This window comes from Dipteris shenzhenensis, chromosome 10, assembly GCF_047967505.1.
Source record: "Dipteris shenzhenensis isolate YYH24624 ecotype China chromosome 10, Dip_SZ_1.0, whole genome shotgun sequence".
Classification (NCBI taxonomy): domain Eukaryota; kingdom Viridiplantae; phylum Streptophyta; class Polypodiopsida; order Gleicheniales; family Dipteridaceae; genus Dipteris; species Dipteris shenzhenensis.
In genome coordinates this window covers 45,933,252-45,949,760 of record NC_141605.1, presented here as the reverse complement: position 1 = coordinate 45,949,760, position 16,509 = coordinate 45,933,252, and the positions used below count along the sequence as shown (strand labels likewise).

Sequence of the window (16,509 nt, the reverse complement as noted above, 5' to 3'; positions counted from 1 at the left end):
CTCTTCATTATGTGCAGGTAGCGTTAATAAGAGCAAAAAGAAATGTCATCGTGGATGTGGCCAACTCTATTTGAGGTCCAATGAACTTCAAGCCACTCTACTTCCTCTATACATCACCCTAGCCTCCTAGGCTTTCTATAACCTTAGTTGCAACCCCCTCTTCAAACAACTCAAGGGGCTTCTTCTCCATGTCCAAGCTTCAGCAACTAGATTAGACAACCACTGGCTCCCCAAAACCAAGAGGAATATTCACACTTTCCAAATGTCACATAGACAATCCACTCCTCTATTCTAATAGAACCTAAAAAAGCGGAGGAAGGGAGAGGCAAAAATACCCGAAACACATAAACCATACAACAAGAAAGACAATCCAAAGATGAAAAAAAGAAATGACTAACGCAATCTCCCACACAAATGGACACATAGCCCAAGACAAGTACGAGGGTTATAAACTGACATGAGATCTCATCTCAATCAATGCTAGAAACTACTAGCATTAATTCACTCTCACCTATCAAGATGAACCATAAAGCTCTAATACCATGTTAAAGTTAACGCACACGTCAAATACTCTACACACACAGAGTGATGAGGACAAGAGGCACCAACCTCTTGGCTATACAAACATAAAGTCTTCCAATTGCAAAACATGAACATGATCATGATATAATATATATTGAATTCTAATTGGGTTGCCATAAGTCCATATGGAATATTCACACAATGGCTCACGTCCCTTCTAGAGCTCTCTATAATCTTAACCATCTATGTGAGGACATCTGTGTATACATCATATACACAGATGTCCTCACATATGTACACATCCAATGACCATGATAGTGACCCATACTCGAGTAGATAACAAGAAGGTTGAGCAAGAGAAAGGGAGGTAAGAGTAGAGCTAACTAAATAATCAAAGCTTAAAACTAATAAGCCCCCTTTTCATCCCTCGACTCCCTCAAGTGTACTATTTAATTTATTTGTCTGTTAACTTCCAATTGGGGAGACCTATTAGGAAAAGAGCATTGAAAAGTCATGTTGCATTCTCAAAGTTCGCTTCTTTCACCTTTTGTAAAGAGTTAGCTTTAGCTCAAAAGCTAGATCAATTAAAGGGTTTGTTCCCACTAGCAACTATGATCGACTAGGTGAGGTTTTTATCCACTCCTACACGCATCCCAACTTTAGCTAAAATAACAATTTAAACTGTTACTTGGAGGATGCTTGAGAATGAATCCAATGGAGGGTGTTCTATCTCTTAAAACAAGTTCATTATGCTTGAAAGCATAACCCCTTGAAATAGTTACTTTAGTGGCTTTTTTGGTAAGAGAAACAAGTAAAAAGATGGGGTGTAACTTAATGATTGGTCGAAGGAATGCTCCTTTAAGTACGCTTTTTTTTTCAAATTTTCAAAGGGTTGATATAAAGCTTAGCAACATGGGCACTCACTTGGAAGCTCTTGAAAAGAAGACATTATGATCTTAAGCTTAAAGAATGAACTTCACATTTTGGAGAAACCATCTTGTGTGGAAAAAGATTTGAAAGTTCTTGTTAAGACCACTTCGCACATAAACTACTGGTAATAAAATTGTGTTGTTAACGTTAACTAAAAGCATGAGCCCCAAATCTACTATTTTTAAATGGTTACAAGATGTGAAGATCTCGAAGATGTACAGATGCTCAATATGACATCACCATGGGGACCTCTCATAGCAAACACGGCAAGCAAGAACCAATTTGAGATTAAGAGAAATGAGCTAAGACTTTCACCCATTACAAATACAGGTTAAGCTCTTGGGTAAGTGATGAGCACTCTGCCTTCATGAACTGAACTATGAAAATTTGAGAGTAAGAAAAATGAGGTAAGATATTCAACCGTCATTACAAATAATGGTTAAGCTCTTGGGTAATTTATGAGCACTCTGCCTTTATGAACTGAACTATGAAAATTTGAGAGCAAGAAAAATGAGCCAAGATATTCAACCGTCATTACAAATACAGGTTAAGCTCTTGGGTAGTTGATGAGCACTCTGCCTTCATGAACTGAACTATGAAAACTTAAGATATTCAAAATACAGGTTAAGCTCTTACTGTGTCTTCATGAACTGAACTATGAATAGCCGGGTTTACCTGCGTCATGGTCTTCGTCTCCGTCTGCATCTTCATCTTGGTGATCTTGGCTATGGCGAGGCTGTGCAGGAAGCCCAGATGGCCTCCTTGCTGCAGCCACCTCCATCTCCAGCTCTGCAATCCTCTGCTCCTTATCTCGTAGCATTTGTAGATCCCTTTCATGAGTACCCTCCACCGCCTTCAATTGTGCTTCCAGCTTGTGCATCTCCTTCTCCCACGCCTCATCCGTAACCTCGAAGATCCCATGGGCTACTCGCACAATCCGCCACAGATTGAGAATCACCAGCAGCCCCGCCGTCTCTGTGTCCAGGAAGATCTCCAAGCACAGCGCCGTGACTACCACCACCAGGTCCAGCACGTAGCCAGCGTGCTTGAAGAAGGAGAGCCCGAAGGCCAGCAGCAGGCCCAGGATGTTGAGCGCCAGGACGCAAAGCACGGCGAGGCCGATGTAGTAGAGGAAATCCCACGATTCGCTCTGCTCGAAGCGAGAAGTGCATTGGCAGGATTCAAGCATGGAGATGCATTCCGAGAGGTCGTGCGAGTCGTTTCGCAGAGTGTGGAGGACGTCCACCACTGTGGCGAGCAGATCCAGCAGCAGCAACCCCAGGATGAAGGCGTGGAAGGGCGTGGACTCCAGAAACTCGCCCAGCTTTCTTCGCCATGGCGCCCGGGTGTCGGCTCCTCCTGCACTAGCTGCTGAATGGCCTCGCGCCCTGGCTCGCCACACGTCCGCTACGCTGGAGAGGCTCGCCTTCAGCTGCTCGAAGCTCACGGCATCTACTCCTTCGCCCTCCTTGCTGCTCCCCAGAAGCTCTTCCTGCAAACTATCAGACGCTGCCATTCTGTCTCGGCGTCCTCAGCCCTCGAAGCTTAGCCTAATCAATAGCATCTTCCTTTGAGCAACCCTTCAACCTCGTCTTGTAGCAAACAGGAAGAGGGTAAGACGTCTACACGTTTGCTGCACCCGTTTACTCTCTCCCGTAAACGTCCCGGCTTCAGACCCACGTACCGAAACAAGACTTCGACAGGCGTGCTGCACTCGCTCTTCTCCACTGGTGCCGCAGATGGCCAACACCAGGCCTTCAAAACGAAGAACCCAGATCAACTTCCCATTGCGAACAAGCTAACAGCTACTTTATTGCTGAGAACGAGAGACGAGCCACCTGTAACGCTGGAGGAGCTAGCCCTGGTCCGTCGTTGACGGGCAAGATGCCGACTCGGTGGCGAAACGCTAAGGGCCATTGCAGATAGCACCGACAGCATTGGAGGGAAAGAAATTGTGTGTCGTGTAGGCTGGTTTAATTATTGGTCAAACGCCATCCAACCGGCAGTACAAAGCAGCAAGAACAGCTACGTTTTCCCATGTAAGATAACAGAAGTCGCCTTTTATACTTTCTTCCAAAGATTTCATCACCCTGCCATGTTAAGAAAATGTATGGATCTGTCCGGCCCCCAATGATTTCATCATCTTGCCATGTTAAGAAGAATTTCCACACAAACCCATAACATTTGAGCTGTCAAGAAACTGAGCGGTTGTCTCTTCATTTTGATGCGATTCGGGCCTCAAAGAACATTTTTTGTAACCTTGGTATAAGTTCTCCCAAAGCTTGCATAGAACATACCTCACTTCTAAGTATTATAAAACAAACATCCCAAAAACAATTTGGAACTTTGGAGTCCCTACCTATTATTCATCTAATTTCTTCTATGCCAACAAATACTATAAGCTTGTCTTGTGTTTGTGTACGTGAGTGCTCTCTCATGTGAAGCAAAACACAACGTCATCTGTGGTATGTAGATCCTCCCTTATGCCTGCGGAATCTCGTGTCCCCGGCGACCTGCATGATTTACGGTTCTTTTTTTACTTCCAACCACTTGAGGAGCCCCACTTCTAAAAACCAAAAGGCAAGAGTCACTTATTCTCGCATCTACATGTGGCACACATCTATTGAAATAGGCCCACCAATAAGCAAGGAGAGAAAGCAACAACATTCCTTTGTTCTCTACCCTCTATGCTCCACATCAATCCATATACTCTTTGGAATTGTTTTGAGCACATCCTAATACATTATTACTTTGTAAAGGACTTTGACACATGAGTGAAAAGAGTCATAAATTATTTGCTTTACTCTTGCCCCCTTAGCTTCATTCTTGCCTTTCCTACCCTCTTGCTCTCTTATGGGCTTGACCTCTTGCCTCATGCCCTCTTGTTATGGTTAATTGTGATCTATTTATTATCCTTGTAACTTTACTAGGTTGCCAGTGAGAGGTCCTTGTAACAATCAAGGAACTCAGCTCTCGACAATCTAGCAACACATGTCTCCAAAAAGAGCAACAAGCCCGAGGAGGACCTTCACGAGGGACAATTTTTCCAAGCCTTGCATTCTTGGAAAGATACATAAGACAACACATTCTTAAGCCTTTAAGGGATCACATGCATACTTCCTATGGCTTAGACATTAAGACACTTTATAAAGTCAATTTTATTCTTGCCATGATGGAGTAGCCATGGTGAATTGAAAAATTAGTTATAAGCTTCAAATGCTTCATTTTGAGAAGTTGAATGTGAGCACCGTTTGTCACAAGAAGTTGACTTTACTAGAGCATAATCTAATAGTATGATTTACTCTACTATAGCATCGACTTCTCACTCACCTAACACTTGCCAACACATGCATCCTCATCGCCTTCCTTTGATCCCACTCCCACGACATGAGTTGATGGAGATGCATGTATTGCAATTGATATTGCAATCAATGGCATTATTGTTAATAATGCCTCCAAAAATGCTTTTCACAAATTGATAGGCATCATTGCCACCTCATGCATCCAAATATTTTTCATTAAATGTTGTTTGTGTGTCGTGTGATAGTTTACACTATCTCATGTATAGTGGAAGGGTCATAGATTCTCTATGGGCTCTCAAGACACTTTAATGCTCATGTAACTCTGATTGCATTTGCCTCATTGCTGATCAGGTTCACTATAGCTTGCCTCGAATACGTACATTTGATGTGATTATTAAAGTTTTACATCAATAAAAGTAGATTCAAATTTTACTTTATCTTTATTTGAAAGGTTAGACTTTATGCATGTTACTTTTAAAGCAAACGATTTGCATATTATATGCATTTACGAACCGATTGGATTCCAAGGGCGTCTTTATTTTCTTCACTAAAAAAAGTGTTCTTTCTTAGCACTCGTCTGCCCTCGTATTGGGCTCTGATATGCTAGCAATTGCACTAAACAGTCTACCCATGCTTGTGATGCCATGTGTTTGCATATAGGCTACTCTTTGCCCCTATCCAAAATTTATGCGTGGTGGCTTACTAATTATACAATGAAGAAACTAACAAAATGTGGCAAACCAAGATGTCAAGTTTGATGAATCATGTGATGCAATCACCATGAAAGGGATCATCAAGAAACCATGGTTGCATCCTATAGACTTGACAAAGATGGTTCCTTAAGCATGCACCTCTCTTACACAAGCTTGCTTTCCTTCCTAATGGAAAGCTCTACAAAAATATATACAAAACACGCACAAATTTTTGCCTCTTTAAAATCCTTTATATCTCAAGAGGAGTGATTAGGTTGATTTCCTATATTGATCTATACAAAAATTGAAGTTAGAATAGCCATTGTTAAGACTAAAGATTTTCCGTTCACAATATTTTGGACTTCATGCATTCTTTAAATTGATCTTACATTTAATAAATTATTAAGAAAATTAGATATATTTTAAGCATGCTATTAGGGACAAAGACGAAGGACACAAAACAAGACAAAGGACAAAGAGAACATATTCAAGTTAAAAATATGTTTTCTAGTTGATGTTGGTTGTACAAGATTTTGGCCAAAGCAATAGCCCAAAGGTGCCATAAAAACGATGTGAAAGGAAGAGATCTTTGAAAACATCTTCAATGTGTCCCTAGCAATGGACTATGCTAGGAATATTTAGCCTAGATTTGAATAAAGCCTATGACGAATGAGGTTGGCCGTTTATTAAGAGTTTGGAGGAATTGGGATTTGGTGATGGGTTTCTAAGGATGGTGGAGAATGAGAAAAAAAAACAAATTGGATGCCTTTCTTAGCGAGGTTTAAAAATTTTGTAATGCGTCAAGCTCCATATGTAGTCTAAGGAAGAGTTTGGCCTTTTGGATTCCGAATAGTGATAGACTTGATTTGACCAATAAATACCCTTTGAGGTGTCAAGCTAAGTTCAAACTGTGGGGAGGGAAGACCTTCATGTGGAATGCAAGGCTACTTGTGATTCAACATATCATGTCCATCTAATTATCTCTGTAGCCTTTATATGGAATTTTAGGAAATTTATTGCAATATGATAGAGAAGGAATTTAGAAGGATCCAATGGGCGAAGGAGAAAGGAAAGAAAAGGTTTTTTGTTCCTTAGGATCTAATGTCAACTCCTAAGAGATAGGACCAAAATAATGTCTCCTAGGTTTGAAATACAAGCATCCGCCTTGCTATGCAATGGTTTCTGTGACAATGTGAAATGCAAGTCACATTGGGTGATAGTAATGTAGCTCCCCATAAATCTGTGGGCAAGTGAAGGGCACCAACTTGGTACATGACAAGATAATCTCTACTATATCTATCAAGATTAAAGGCTCATATCTAGCAAAGGGAATGCTAGAAGCCTTGAAAGAGATAGGAGATCACCTCAAATGGAAAGGGAGGAAAAGGTTGAGGGGTGTTGAAAGCCTTATATATAGAGCAAGGTTGTCAGTAGAAATTGCCTACTTCTTGCTACAAGTGTTCCGTGTAGACATTCAAGACTTACACACAATCAAGGTGCTTCTACTTTGAATTCTATTTAAAGCAAATTGGTTATTATACGGGCAGCTCAAAATATGATACAAGATTAAGCAAGAGAACATTAGTTAAGTAAGAACGACCATTGCTACAACAAGAGAGGTAGTCTACTCAAGCATCCCAATGACGCTTGGAACACACCAAGAGGGTTGGAATGGTGGAAGTCTTGTCTAGTTAGAACCTAGAAGACCATTCACTTTGGCAAATATAATACGTTCTTGTGGAAGGTGATCCATGTGTGGTTGCCACTGTAAATCTTCAAAAAGGCTAGATGTTGATTCAAGATGTATAATCTATATTAAGGCAAAAGAAAATGGTTATTTGTCCGATGGTGTTAAGGGTGTGAAGGAATATTGAACAAGTTATCAAGTCTTCAAATTTATTGTTCAAATTTTTCTTAATTAGAAGGTAATGCCAAAGGGTTCCCATCCTTGGAGATGGTCATTAGAGCATGTGCACTATTTGTCATCTAGCAAGCTAGAAACCATAACATTTGAGAACATCAGAGGTCATCATAATTTGCTTGGGTTGGTAGTTACATCATATAAGGTGTAATCTAAGGGATGCTGCCAGCCGAGTAAAAGGACGAGATACACAGGAAGTTAGGCCTCCAGCATTGTGCCCCTTTTGGTGTAAGCCCATCTTTTTGGTACTAAGAGCTGCCAACCCCCCTTAAATAAATATCATACTTGGCTTTATTTCTTATTTTGTTTATTCTTGTTAAGAATCCCTATTTACCAGTTCTGCAACTCATACTTCCACATGAAGATATATTTTTTAGTGAGTTACTCTGCTGGTGTGTAATAAATTAACAATTAAAAAGGGCTGCATCCACGCTCATGATAAGACATCACTTCGTTAACAAATTGCTCCAACTTAACGAGGCAAGACATGAAAACATCCAAAAAGCCTCTATTATAGCATCTCTCCCTTAAAGCTTACTGTACACGATTTAGAGGATATTATGCAGAGGACTAAAAGGGTAAAGACTTCAAATGACTTTGGTACTGAAACATTTTATTAAAAATCAATGTATGCTAACATAAGAATGGATCAGCTACTAGAATCTTCTCCAAAAGATCATTCACAACTGAATGACCTAAGGACTCACAGCTACATAGAAACAAAAATAAAACATGCCTCGTAATAGGCAGGCATCCACAACAGACAAGAACTTGCACTACTTCAAATTAATCTACCATGGAACCCATGCAAACTTTAAAACATTTCACCTTTCTCTTTTTAGACGTAATTCAAAATCTCAATGGCTTCTACTTACTGCCAGATCCATAACCAGCGGATCAGAGTTAGCTTGACTTCATGAGACAGCCATCCAATGCAATGGCTTGGAAGACCTAAGTAAAACTCCTTTATAGGCAGGCATCCTTAATACATTATACCTTGCACTTTTTACTTCAAATTTTACACTACCGTGGAACCTATGCAAATTTTCTAACATTTCACCTTCTCTTTTTTAGGGATAATTCAAAATGTTGACACGTCACTCCAGCACAGGTAATGTGAAACCCTCCACATAAAAGAAGCCCGTATGTAGGTATGTTCCCCTACAAAGTAGCAACCTTGCTTTGATTATCACATTGAGTTTAACACAGTTGATACATAAAATGGGGGATTTAAGTAAAACGTATGATGCATTAGCATAACAAGATAAGCAGTGCACTGTGAGACTACAGCAACATCACTTGTAAGCAGGGGCTAGAACCGAGTTAGATGTGTCCCAAGTCAGGAGAAGAAAAGAAAAAGGGAGGACAGCTCTTGGAAAAAATATAAGAGGATTCTTACCAGAAACCCCCTCAAAAGCTAGCACACTAGCCCAGATGGACCAGCAATGAGTTTTAATAAACTTAAATGAGACAAACAATAATGAAACTAAAAGGCTAAACCAAGTAAAACTGTACTTATTCCAACAAAACCTTCTGAACCCCTGAACTCACGTTAATCTTCGAAAGCCTCAATAGTCCAGTCTGCATATTTTTACAATTGAGTCAAGGATACTTTCAACTCCAGAAGGGACATTGCGCGAGAAAATGCAGCTCCCATCAATAAAAAAGATTACGCCGCAAAATTAGTTTCTGCTAATAAAGAGTGTTAGATTATCTGCACCCCCATCAGCCAACCTTGGAAGGTTAGATTATTTGCTCCCCCGTCTGCCAACCTTGAAAGGTACAGACCGCCTGTGTTCCTCGGAACGAAGTTCCCACACGGGCCGCTTCAATCTTTCTTCATAAAGATCCTTCTTGATGTTTCTTTGAATAGGCTTTACAACCAGCAGATACTGCATCATAAAGATTGCAAATTAGATCTTTACAAGTGAAATCCCTATTTACATGAAAACTAATGTAATCATACTATCAGTAGAAGATTACATGAGCTAAAGAAACGTAGCAAGCCGCGATAGGACTTGGAACTCTCGCGATAATTTACATTTGAATGGTATGGGAAAAGGATAACTGGAAGTTGAGAGCAGCTCAAAGGAATAATGTGATACTAGTGCTCTCCGTGCCTCATCAATGGTGCCCACTGGTAAATATAAACCACCTAACAAATACAAATATTTTGTGGGCCCATGAGTACCTGTAGCATCAATAGGACTTGGAACTCTCACGATAATTTACATTTGAATGGTATGGGAAAAGGATAATTGGAAGTTGAGAGCAGCTCAAAGGAATAATGTGATACTAGTGCTCACCGTGCCTCATCAATGGTGCCCACTGGTAAATATAAACCACCTAACAAATACAAATATTTTGTGGGCCCATGAGTACCTGTAGCATCAGTATGATGGGAATAAATATCTTGCCCCTTCGATTTGCATTTGGGCCTTCAATTAGCTTCTGATCAATAATGACAGGCTGGATATTACTGGTGGCGATCTCCACAACATGTTCCACCAATTTAGGAAGCCAAACACTTCCATCTGGAAGAACCTGTTTGACAAAAGGCACCCTTGGTATCAGTCCAAACAGTACTCTCATTTTCAAAAGGGAGCTTTACAAGACAACCATTGGCTTGTGACATATTCTACCTTCTCTCCACCATCATTTGTGCTACAGCGGCCACTATTCTCTATAAGAGCAACAGGAATCTGCAGGAATCATTACAACATGGTACTTTATTAAGTTCTGTTCTCTACAATACAGTGCTGATAGAATCAGCAGCAACACAAAGCCATCACCAATATCAGAATGGTCAATTGAGTGTCTTCAAGGAGTACAAGTCCAAAACTTTCTCGATATCGAAAATCTCCCCCCTCCCTCTCCCAAAAAAATAAAGTAAGCAAGAACTCTCTAACGCAAACATGGTAGTATGATAGTTACACTTAGTGCTCTGTGCAAGGAATAGGATGCTCAACAAACAGCAATAAAAATTAACATAAATGCAACCTAAAAATCATCATCTAAAATATTGAATTTAAAAATGGGGCCTGAACAAAATCATTGAGCTTTTGTAGAGACAGCACCCACACCTACAAAAGGGTATTAGAGCACTCCAAATAAACACATACAATAGTTCCACTTAAGATAGCACTTTTGTTTAGCTTTGAGCGGTGCATCCACAAATTTTTAATTGTTTCTCTTGCACTTGTGCATTGGTGAGAAACCATGCCAAATCCCTAACATGCTGTTTGGGAGGAACACGCCACCATTCTTAAAGAAAACTATCAAAAGGTTCTAGTGCAAAAAAGTGTAACTACGAGTACTATGCATTAGTGAGAAACCATACCAAAGCCCTGACATGCTGTTTGGGAGGAGCACACCACCATTCTTAAAGAAAACTATCAAAAGGTTCTAGTGCAAAAAAGTGTAACTATGAGTATTGTGATGTTGAGAGCAATTGTTCATGGTGAAACCATTTGATGATTATCCCACCATGTGCTACCAGTCAAAAGAACTTAGGAAAGGTTAGGGAAGAGGACACATGGCATCATTTCAACTATTAGGACAAGAGGATAAGGACACATGTTAGTCCCAGGGTCTTGAGGCCATGGTCCAAGATCGGAAAAAATGTAGCTATTCCCATCCATGTGCTAAGGCCCTAAGCATGTATAAGATTTCTTGAATAAAAAGTTTTGGTCATGTCAAAGCAATCAATCTCCCTCCTACCCCCCCCCCCCCCCGCTTTGCCTCTTCCCCTCCCACTTGTTGCTTGGCTCCCCACCTCTTGACCCAACCCTCTCCTAGAACCCCTTCCCTCTACGCCCCATAAGGGTGACTTCAAACCCCTTGCAATCTGTAGAGATCAAATCCTACAAAGATGCATTTTGCCCCATACTTCGTTAAGATACTACAGCCTGCCAAATGCAAGTTACAACTTACTAGTGTTACGTGGATTTAAAGGGCTAAGTTCAAAACCATTGGCACTTTAAATAAGCGCAAGGTCCAAAAGTCTCAAGTTCTATGAGACCTTTGACCTAATAGATCGGATGAGGACTATGCAGAGGGTCATAACTTTGGCAAGGCAGCACTCATGGACAATCTATGAAAATAGACTTAAATGAAGATAGAGGAAGTCAGTCTACAAGGAAGCAACCACAAGGCTTTCATTTCCAAGATGTGGAAACTTCAAAGAGCATTGTGCAAGCTGAACCAAGCCTTGAAGCTTGGTAGCAACACTAGCTCCACAACTACTTCGCAAGGATTGGTCTCACTCATAGTCCATTAATGCCAATTATATATCTTTCAGAGTGGGATGAGAAAATGATCACTAACTTGTATGTGGATTACTTGATCATCATGAATGATCACCAAAGAAGATCTAGCAAGTAAAGGTTCCACTCAAGGACAGCAAGATGAAACTTCTTCACAAGAAACCTTTGTTTTTCTTTACACGATTGACTGTTTATGAGAGGGAAAAGGGCGAGAAAGTCATGCCATTTCCTTGGCATGGAAGTTTAGCAAAAGTTAAACAAGATCTTCATTGCTCAAGAAAGTATTTAAAAAGATTCAAGATTGCAGTAATCCCAAGGAAGGTTGGAGCCAAGCTCAGCAATGAGGACACATTTGGCTTGCTTAATTCGTGGAGAGTTTAATTACTAGACCAATACCTGACCAATTGGTGGATAGTTTATTCAGTTCTTTAGTGGGGTTATTGTACCAATTCTTATCCAAGCCAAGGGTCATGGGTGACCTTCTGAAAGGCTGATCTAAGGTTACTCAAGTATGTGAAATACATACTTGATCAAATAGTAAAAGGTTTCCTCACTCTTGGTGGAAACCACGATCTGAAAATTCAAACCCCAGACGATCTACACATAGTTTTGCGAGGCAGCTTGGGGGGGGTGACCTCAAAGTATTCAAGCACATGCCAAATAAATATTACTAATATTGAGTACTATGATAAAGAAATTGGGATACCATACATACAGCCTGCTACGGCATGTTGTTTCTTACTAGAGTCACAAGCCATATCATGACTCAACAAGATACTAAGGACACGCATTCCCTTCATAAGAAAGCAACAGAAATCATTGGCAACAACAAGAGTTGCATTGTGACTGCCATGTACCCCACAAGTTCAAACAGCTACAAGGTAAAGACATTTCATTTGAGAAGCCCAGAGACCTGTAGTTTCAGCTGAAAGATATATTTAAAAAATGCATTAGGTTATCGTCAAGCATGTCTAATGAGAGCTGCATATTCAAATTACCTGCAGGTCACCCTTTTTGAATCCTGTCTCCTTTTGGATTGCTTCTAATAACGCTGCTGATCTTCTTGCCACAAAATCAAGGTAACTGATTCCATCAGGTGGGGATAGTTGAGCATGCGTGAGAGCCACCATACCAATTTTCCAGATTTGAGGCCCAAAGCTTCTGGAAATAGCCCGGATAACTTGTCTATCGAGATTGTCAACTCGATAACCATCGAGTCTATCAACATAAATCATGACATCAATAGTCTTGTTCAATAAAGACCTGCACGGCATTAAAAATCTGTCACTAATTTTCGGAATGATCACTGTAAGTCACAACATTTTGAAGGTGCCATCCATTTTTCGACTGTGCCTTGTTGGCAAAATAGCGTAACAATTTGTTAGGAACTGCCACCATGTCAAGCATGCAGTGAGATTTTGTCAGGCACGGCAAACTTTACCGGGACTCACCTCCTAATTGTATCCAAAGCGTGGTCATTGACAAATAGACCTTCCACCAAGCCCGGGGTATCAATGATATTCAGAGTAAACCCTGCTCGTGTCCGGGAACACATCAGCGTTCTCATGGTCTCCGACTGGCAGACAAAATCAGAACCCCAAGAAATACATAGGATATGAACATGCAACACAATACGAGGATTATCAAGCTTCTAAAGAAAAAGACGCACTGGTGTTATTTCTTTCTGCCGGCATTCATGAAGGGAAACTAAAATAAACACATCATGCCTAGCATACCAGAAAGCCGAAAGAAAAACCTTCAGCTTATCAGCCTGCAAAGCGTGTGGAATGCAGTACAACAATGCAAGAAGAGTCGGGACCATACCTGAAACGCACTCACAACCGCAACTCTCTCCCCGATCAGAGAGTTGACAGTGGAGCTCTTGCCAACTCCACCTTTACCCAAGATCAGAACTGTAAGGTTGTTGACATTCTGCAAAGACAGCGAGCGTTCCAAAGGTCAAGCGAACAAATGCAGAGGGAAAAGGCTGGCAAAGCGCTGGTTCTCACCTCCTGTCTCAACTTCCCGAAGAGGGCGTGCAATGTGTTCTGTGTAGCGACAGGGAACTGCTGCAATCCTGTCCACTCGCGAGGTTGGGAGGAAGCCATGGATTCGAGAGCACACAGGGCGAAAAAAGCAAAGGGGCTGAAGTGGAGACGAAAAGGGGACAATATACACACCGGGACTCCGCCGCGCCCTATGTAAACGAACTTAGCTGGTTGGCGTTTTGAACGTTGTAGGGTAAGTTACCAAGGGGGGTGGGCATCTAGGGGGTTGACCGGGTAATGGAGGCCTTTTGGTAAGTCCAGGCACCATTTAGGCACAAAAGGCAATCGGATGCCTCAGTGATGCAAACGCCCTGCACAATCAGGTGACGTCCGGCAAGAGGCAGTAATGAGGCAATCGTCTTACGCGTGCCCCTAACTCTAGCAGGCTCCAGCAAGCTTTTAGCAGACTTTGGCTTGCATGTGCCCCTGATCCTGATCACTCCAACCTTGACGAATTGCAATCGGAAACCTCTCGATCTATCATGGGCTCCATGCATTGATCTACAAAAAAGGATTCGTTTACAAATGAGGGCGGTTACACACCACAAGCAGACGCTTGGTTCAATGTAAAAGGTCCAATCACAGTGGATGAACACTTGTGGTGGCAGGTGCAGCTCGCATACTCACCTATCTTCAGACACCTTCCTTGCAAGGGGAGCATCCAACACCCATCCGCCAAGTGTCTTTGTGCGATCGTGTCTCTGTGTGATCATGAAAAGTGCTAAAAAGTGCCCTCCTCCAAACATGAGCAATTATGCAAGCCTTCCCACCAATCGTTAGCATAGCCTTTTGGAGAGCGTTGAATGCGTTTACACCCAAAATGTGTAGCAGTTTGGAGCATCGTTTGTTTGTTGCTTGCCAAAAAAGAGTTCGTTGCCTAGTGTGTAAAGAGTGGCGGACAACACACGCCCAACACTTAAATCTCCACCCTCAAAGTGAGCATAGCGTAGCTTGGGCGAGCAAAGGCAATGTGTAACAACTGCCTTGAATGAAGCTCCTATGTCTCCACCCCCTTGACTCATGGGTTTCAAGTTGCTTATGTGTAAGCAACGACATGATGAGTGTTGATGTTTCCAAGTTCTCCTGTGTTAGCCGTCACTATCAAGGTAACTCTCTTCATGTTTTCCCTCATCACCCTTACCACTTTGATAAGAGAGAGAATCCAAAGTCAGCCTTTTCTTGAGGTTAAAGTAGCTAGCAGGCTTGCATTTTTGAATGTTGTAGGATAAGGGGCTGGGCATCTATGGTAAATTTGGGAGTCTTGATCTGAAATGTCAAACCAAGATCCTCTATTTATTTTTTTAAGTCTACAATGCCTCTACGATGCCTCCAACCCCTCGATTCATGCATTATAGTTGCTCATATGTAAGTAGAGGCATGATGAGTGCTTACATTCTTAAATTAGTTGGCCATTGTAACATGAGATATAGGCCAAAGTTGGTGTTGCGTCCCTCAAGTAAAACTAGTTGACCTCCCTGTTGGTTAAAACTAGCTCACAACACTTGAGGGAGAGGCCTCCTAGTGGCCTCTATAAACCCCATGAGGGTAGTTCTAATCAAGGGGATGCATGATTGCATTGCATTTCATAAGTTTTGTTCTGTGAGCTTTTCTGAGATAAGATACGTGAGGTAGGTGATCGTTACTCAAGGTGGTTGATTATGATGCATCAACACTTCATGTCAGCAAGGGATATTAGCATCATGGACATAGCATTGCTGTATTCACTAAAAGTTAGTACAGGTGACACTTAGCGATGCTTTTGTTAGAAGTTATTGCTACATTTCCTAGAATTTAGTACAAGTGATAGTTCTGTCTCTCACTCAACAAAACCCTAATCCCTCCATTGGTAGCTTAGCTCATTAAATTATTTTGTGCTTTCCTTGTTGTTTGGTCTGCCTTGTATTCAAACTACTTATATATGAGTTTGGCCTAGCTCAAATGTAAGGGATGCACCCCTCTTTAAGCTTTGTTGAAACACCCTATGAAGGAAACCTTGTCGAGACACACAATTGATCATTTAGCTTTAGAAATCGCATGCCCTCACTTCTCTCCTACAGTTCATGTGTTGCAAAATTACGTGTTTAGTCATGCGCAATACACATTCTAGCATGGTCGTGGCTTAAAGATCTTGGAATAGGAATAGTCTTGTGTAGTAATGAGAACATAAGGGAAATCACACGTGTATATGTACCACTTTTTGAGTTGTAATGGGGGCCTCATGCAAAGTTTAAAAGTGTAGGTCTTTTAGGACTCCCAAAAGCATAATAAGTTCATGCAGATGAGGCCCTAGCTGATGAAAAACACTTGTATTACAAGGTTTTGCCTTGGAGGAGAAGCATAATGTGCATCACTTCCTCAACTCTCCCAATTCCTTGACCTTCTCACTTTAATTGTCGTCCCTTTTGCTCTCTTGCATAGCCTCTTGCCCTCCCTTTTGCTGTTTGAGGACTATTTGGTCCAAAGGTTCATTTAGATCAATTAAGAATGTTGAAAGCTTGATTAAGCAATCCAATGTTCCTCTGAGTGATATGGAGGCATCCTTGAATTCTTAATCGGTGCTGCATAAGGTCGTCGAGAGGTCCCTGTGACAACCATGGAGCTATGTGAGTCTCAACTGACCATGGAGACTCATATTTTTGAAAAGGTCAAGAAGCCCATGGAGGAGCCTACCTCTCAAGAGAAGCCGATTATGAGATGTCATCAATCTTCTATAGCTTGCGGGGCAATGATCCTTCATCATAGGTCAACTCTACTACGACACAATCCAAGAGTCTGATGTGCCTTGCAATAGCACCAAATGCACCAGATGATCTTCATCCACCTACCCAA

The 16,509-nt window shown here is 41.4% G+C and overlaps 2 protein-coding genes across 2 annotated transcripts; both read right to left on the bottom strand.

The window, feature by feature from the left end:
* Positions 1–1,820: 1,820 nt before the first annotated feature.
* Positions 1,821–3,269, bottom strand: LOC147897894 (voltage-gated hydrogen channel-like protein). Its single transcript, XM_087380756.1, has one exon. It carries the CDS (start codon positions 2,966–2,968, stop codon positions 2,108–2,110), a length of 861 nt encoding a protein of 286 aa, XP_087236882.1. The 5' UTR covers positions 2,969–3,269; the 3' UTR covers positions 1,821–2,107.
* A 5,415-nt stretch (positions 3,270–8,684) lies between these two features.
* Positions 8,685–13,938, bottom strand: LOC147897893 (translocase of chloroplast 34, chloroplastic-like). Its single transcript, XM_087380275.1, has 7 exons — positions 13,642–13,938; positions 13,457–13,564; positions 13,084–13,208; positions 12,631–12,895; positions 10,010–10,069; positions 9,750–9,911; positions 8,685–9,259 (listed from the first exon to the last, which is right to left on the bottom strand). Exons 1-7 carry the CDS (start codon positions 13,738–13,740, stop codon positions 9,116–9,118), a joined length of 963 nt encoding a protein of 320 aa, XP_087236401.1. The 5' UTR covers positions 13,741–13,938; the 3' UTR covers positions 8,685–9,115.
* Between the last annotated feature and the right edge of the window lie 2,571 nt (positions 13,939–16,509).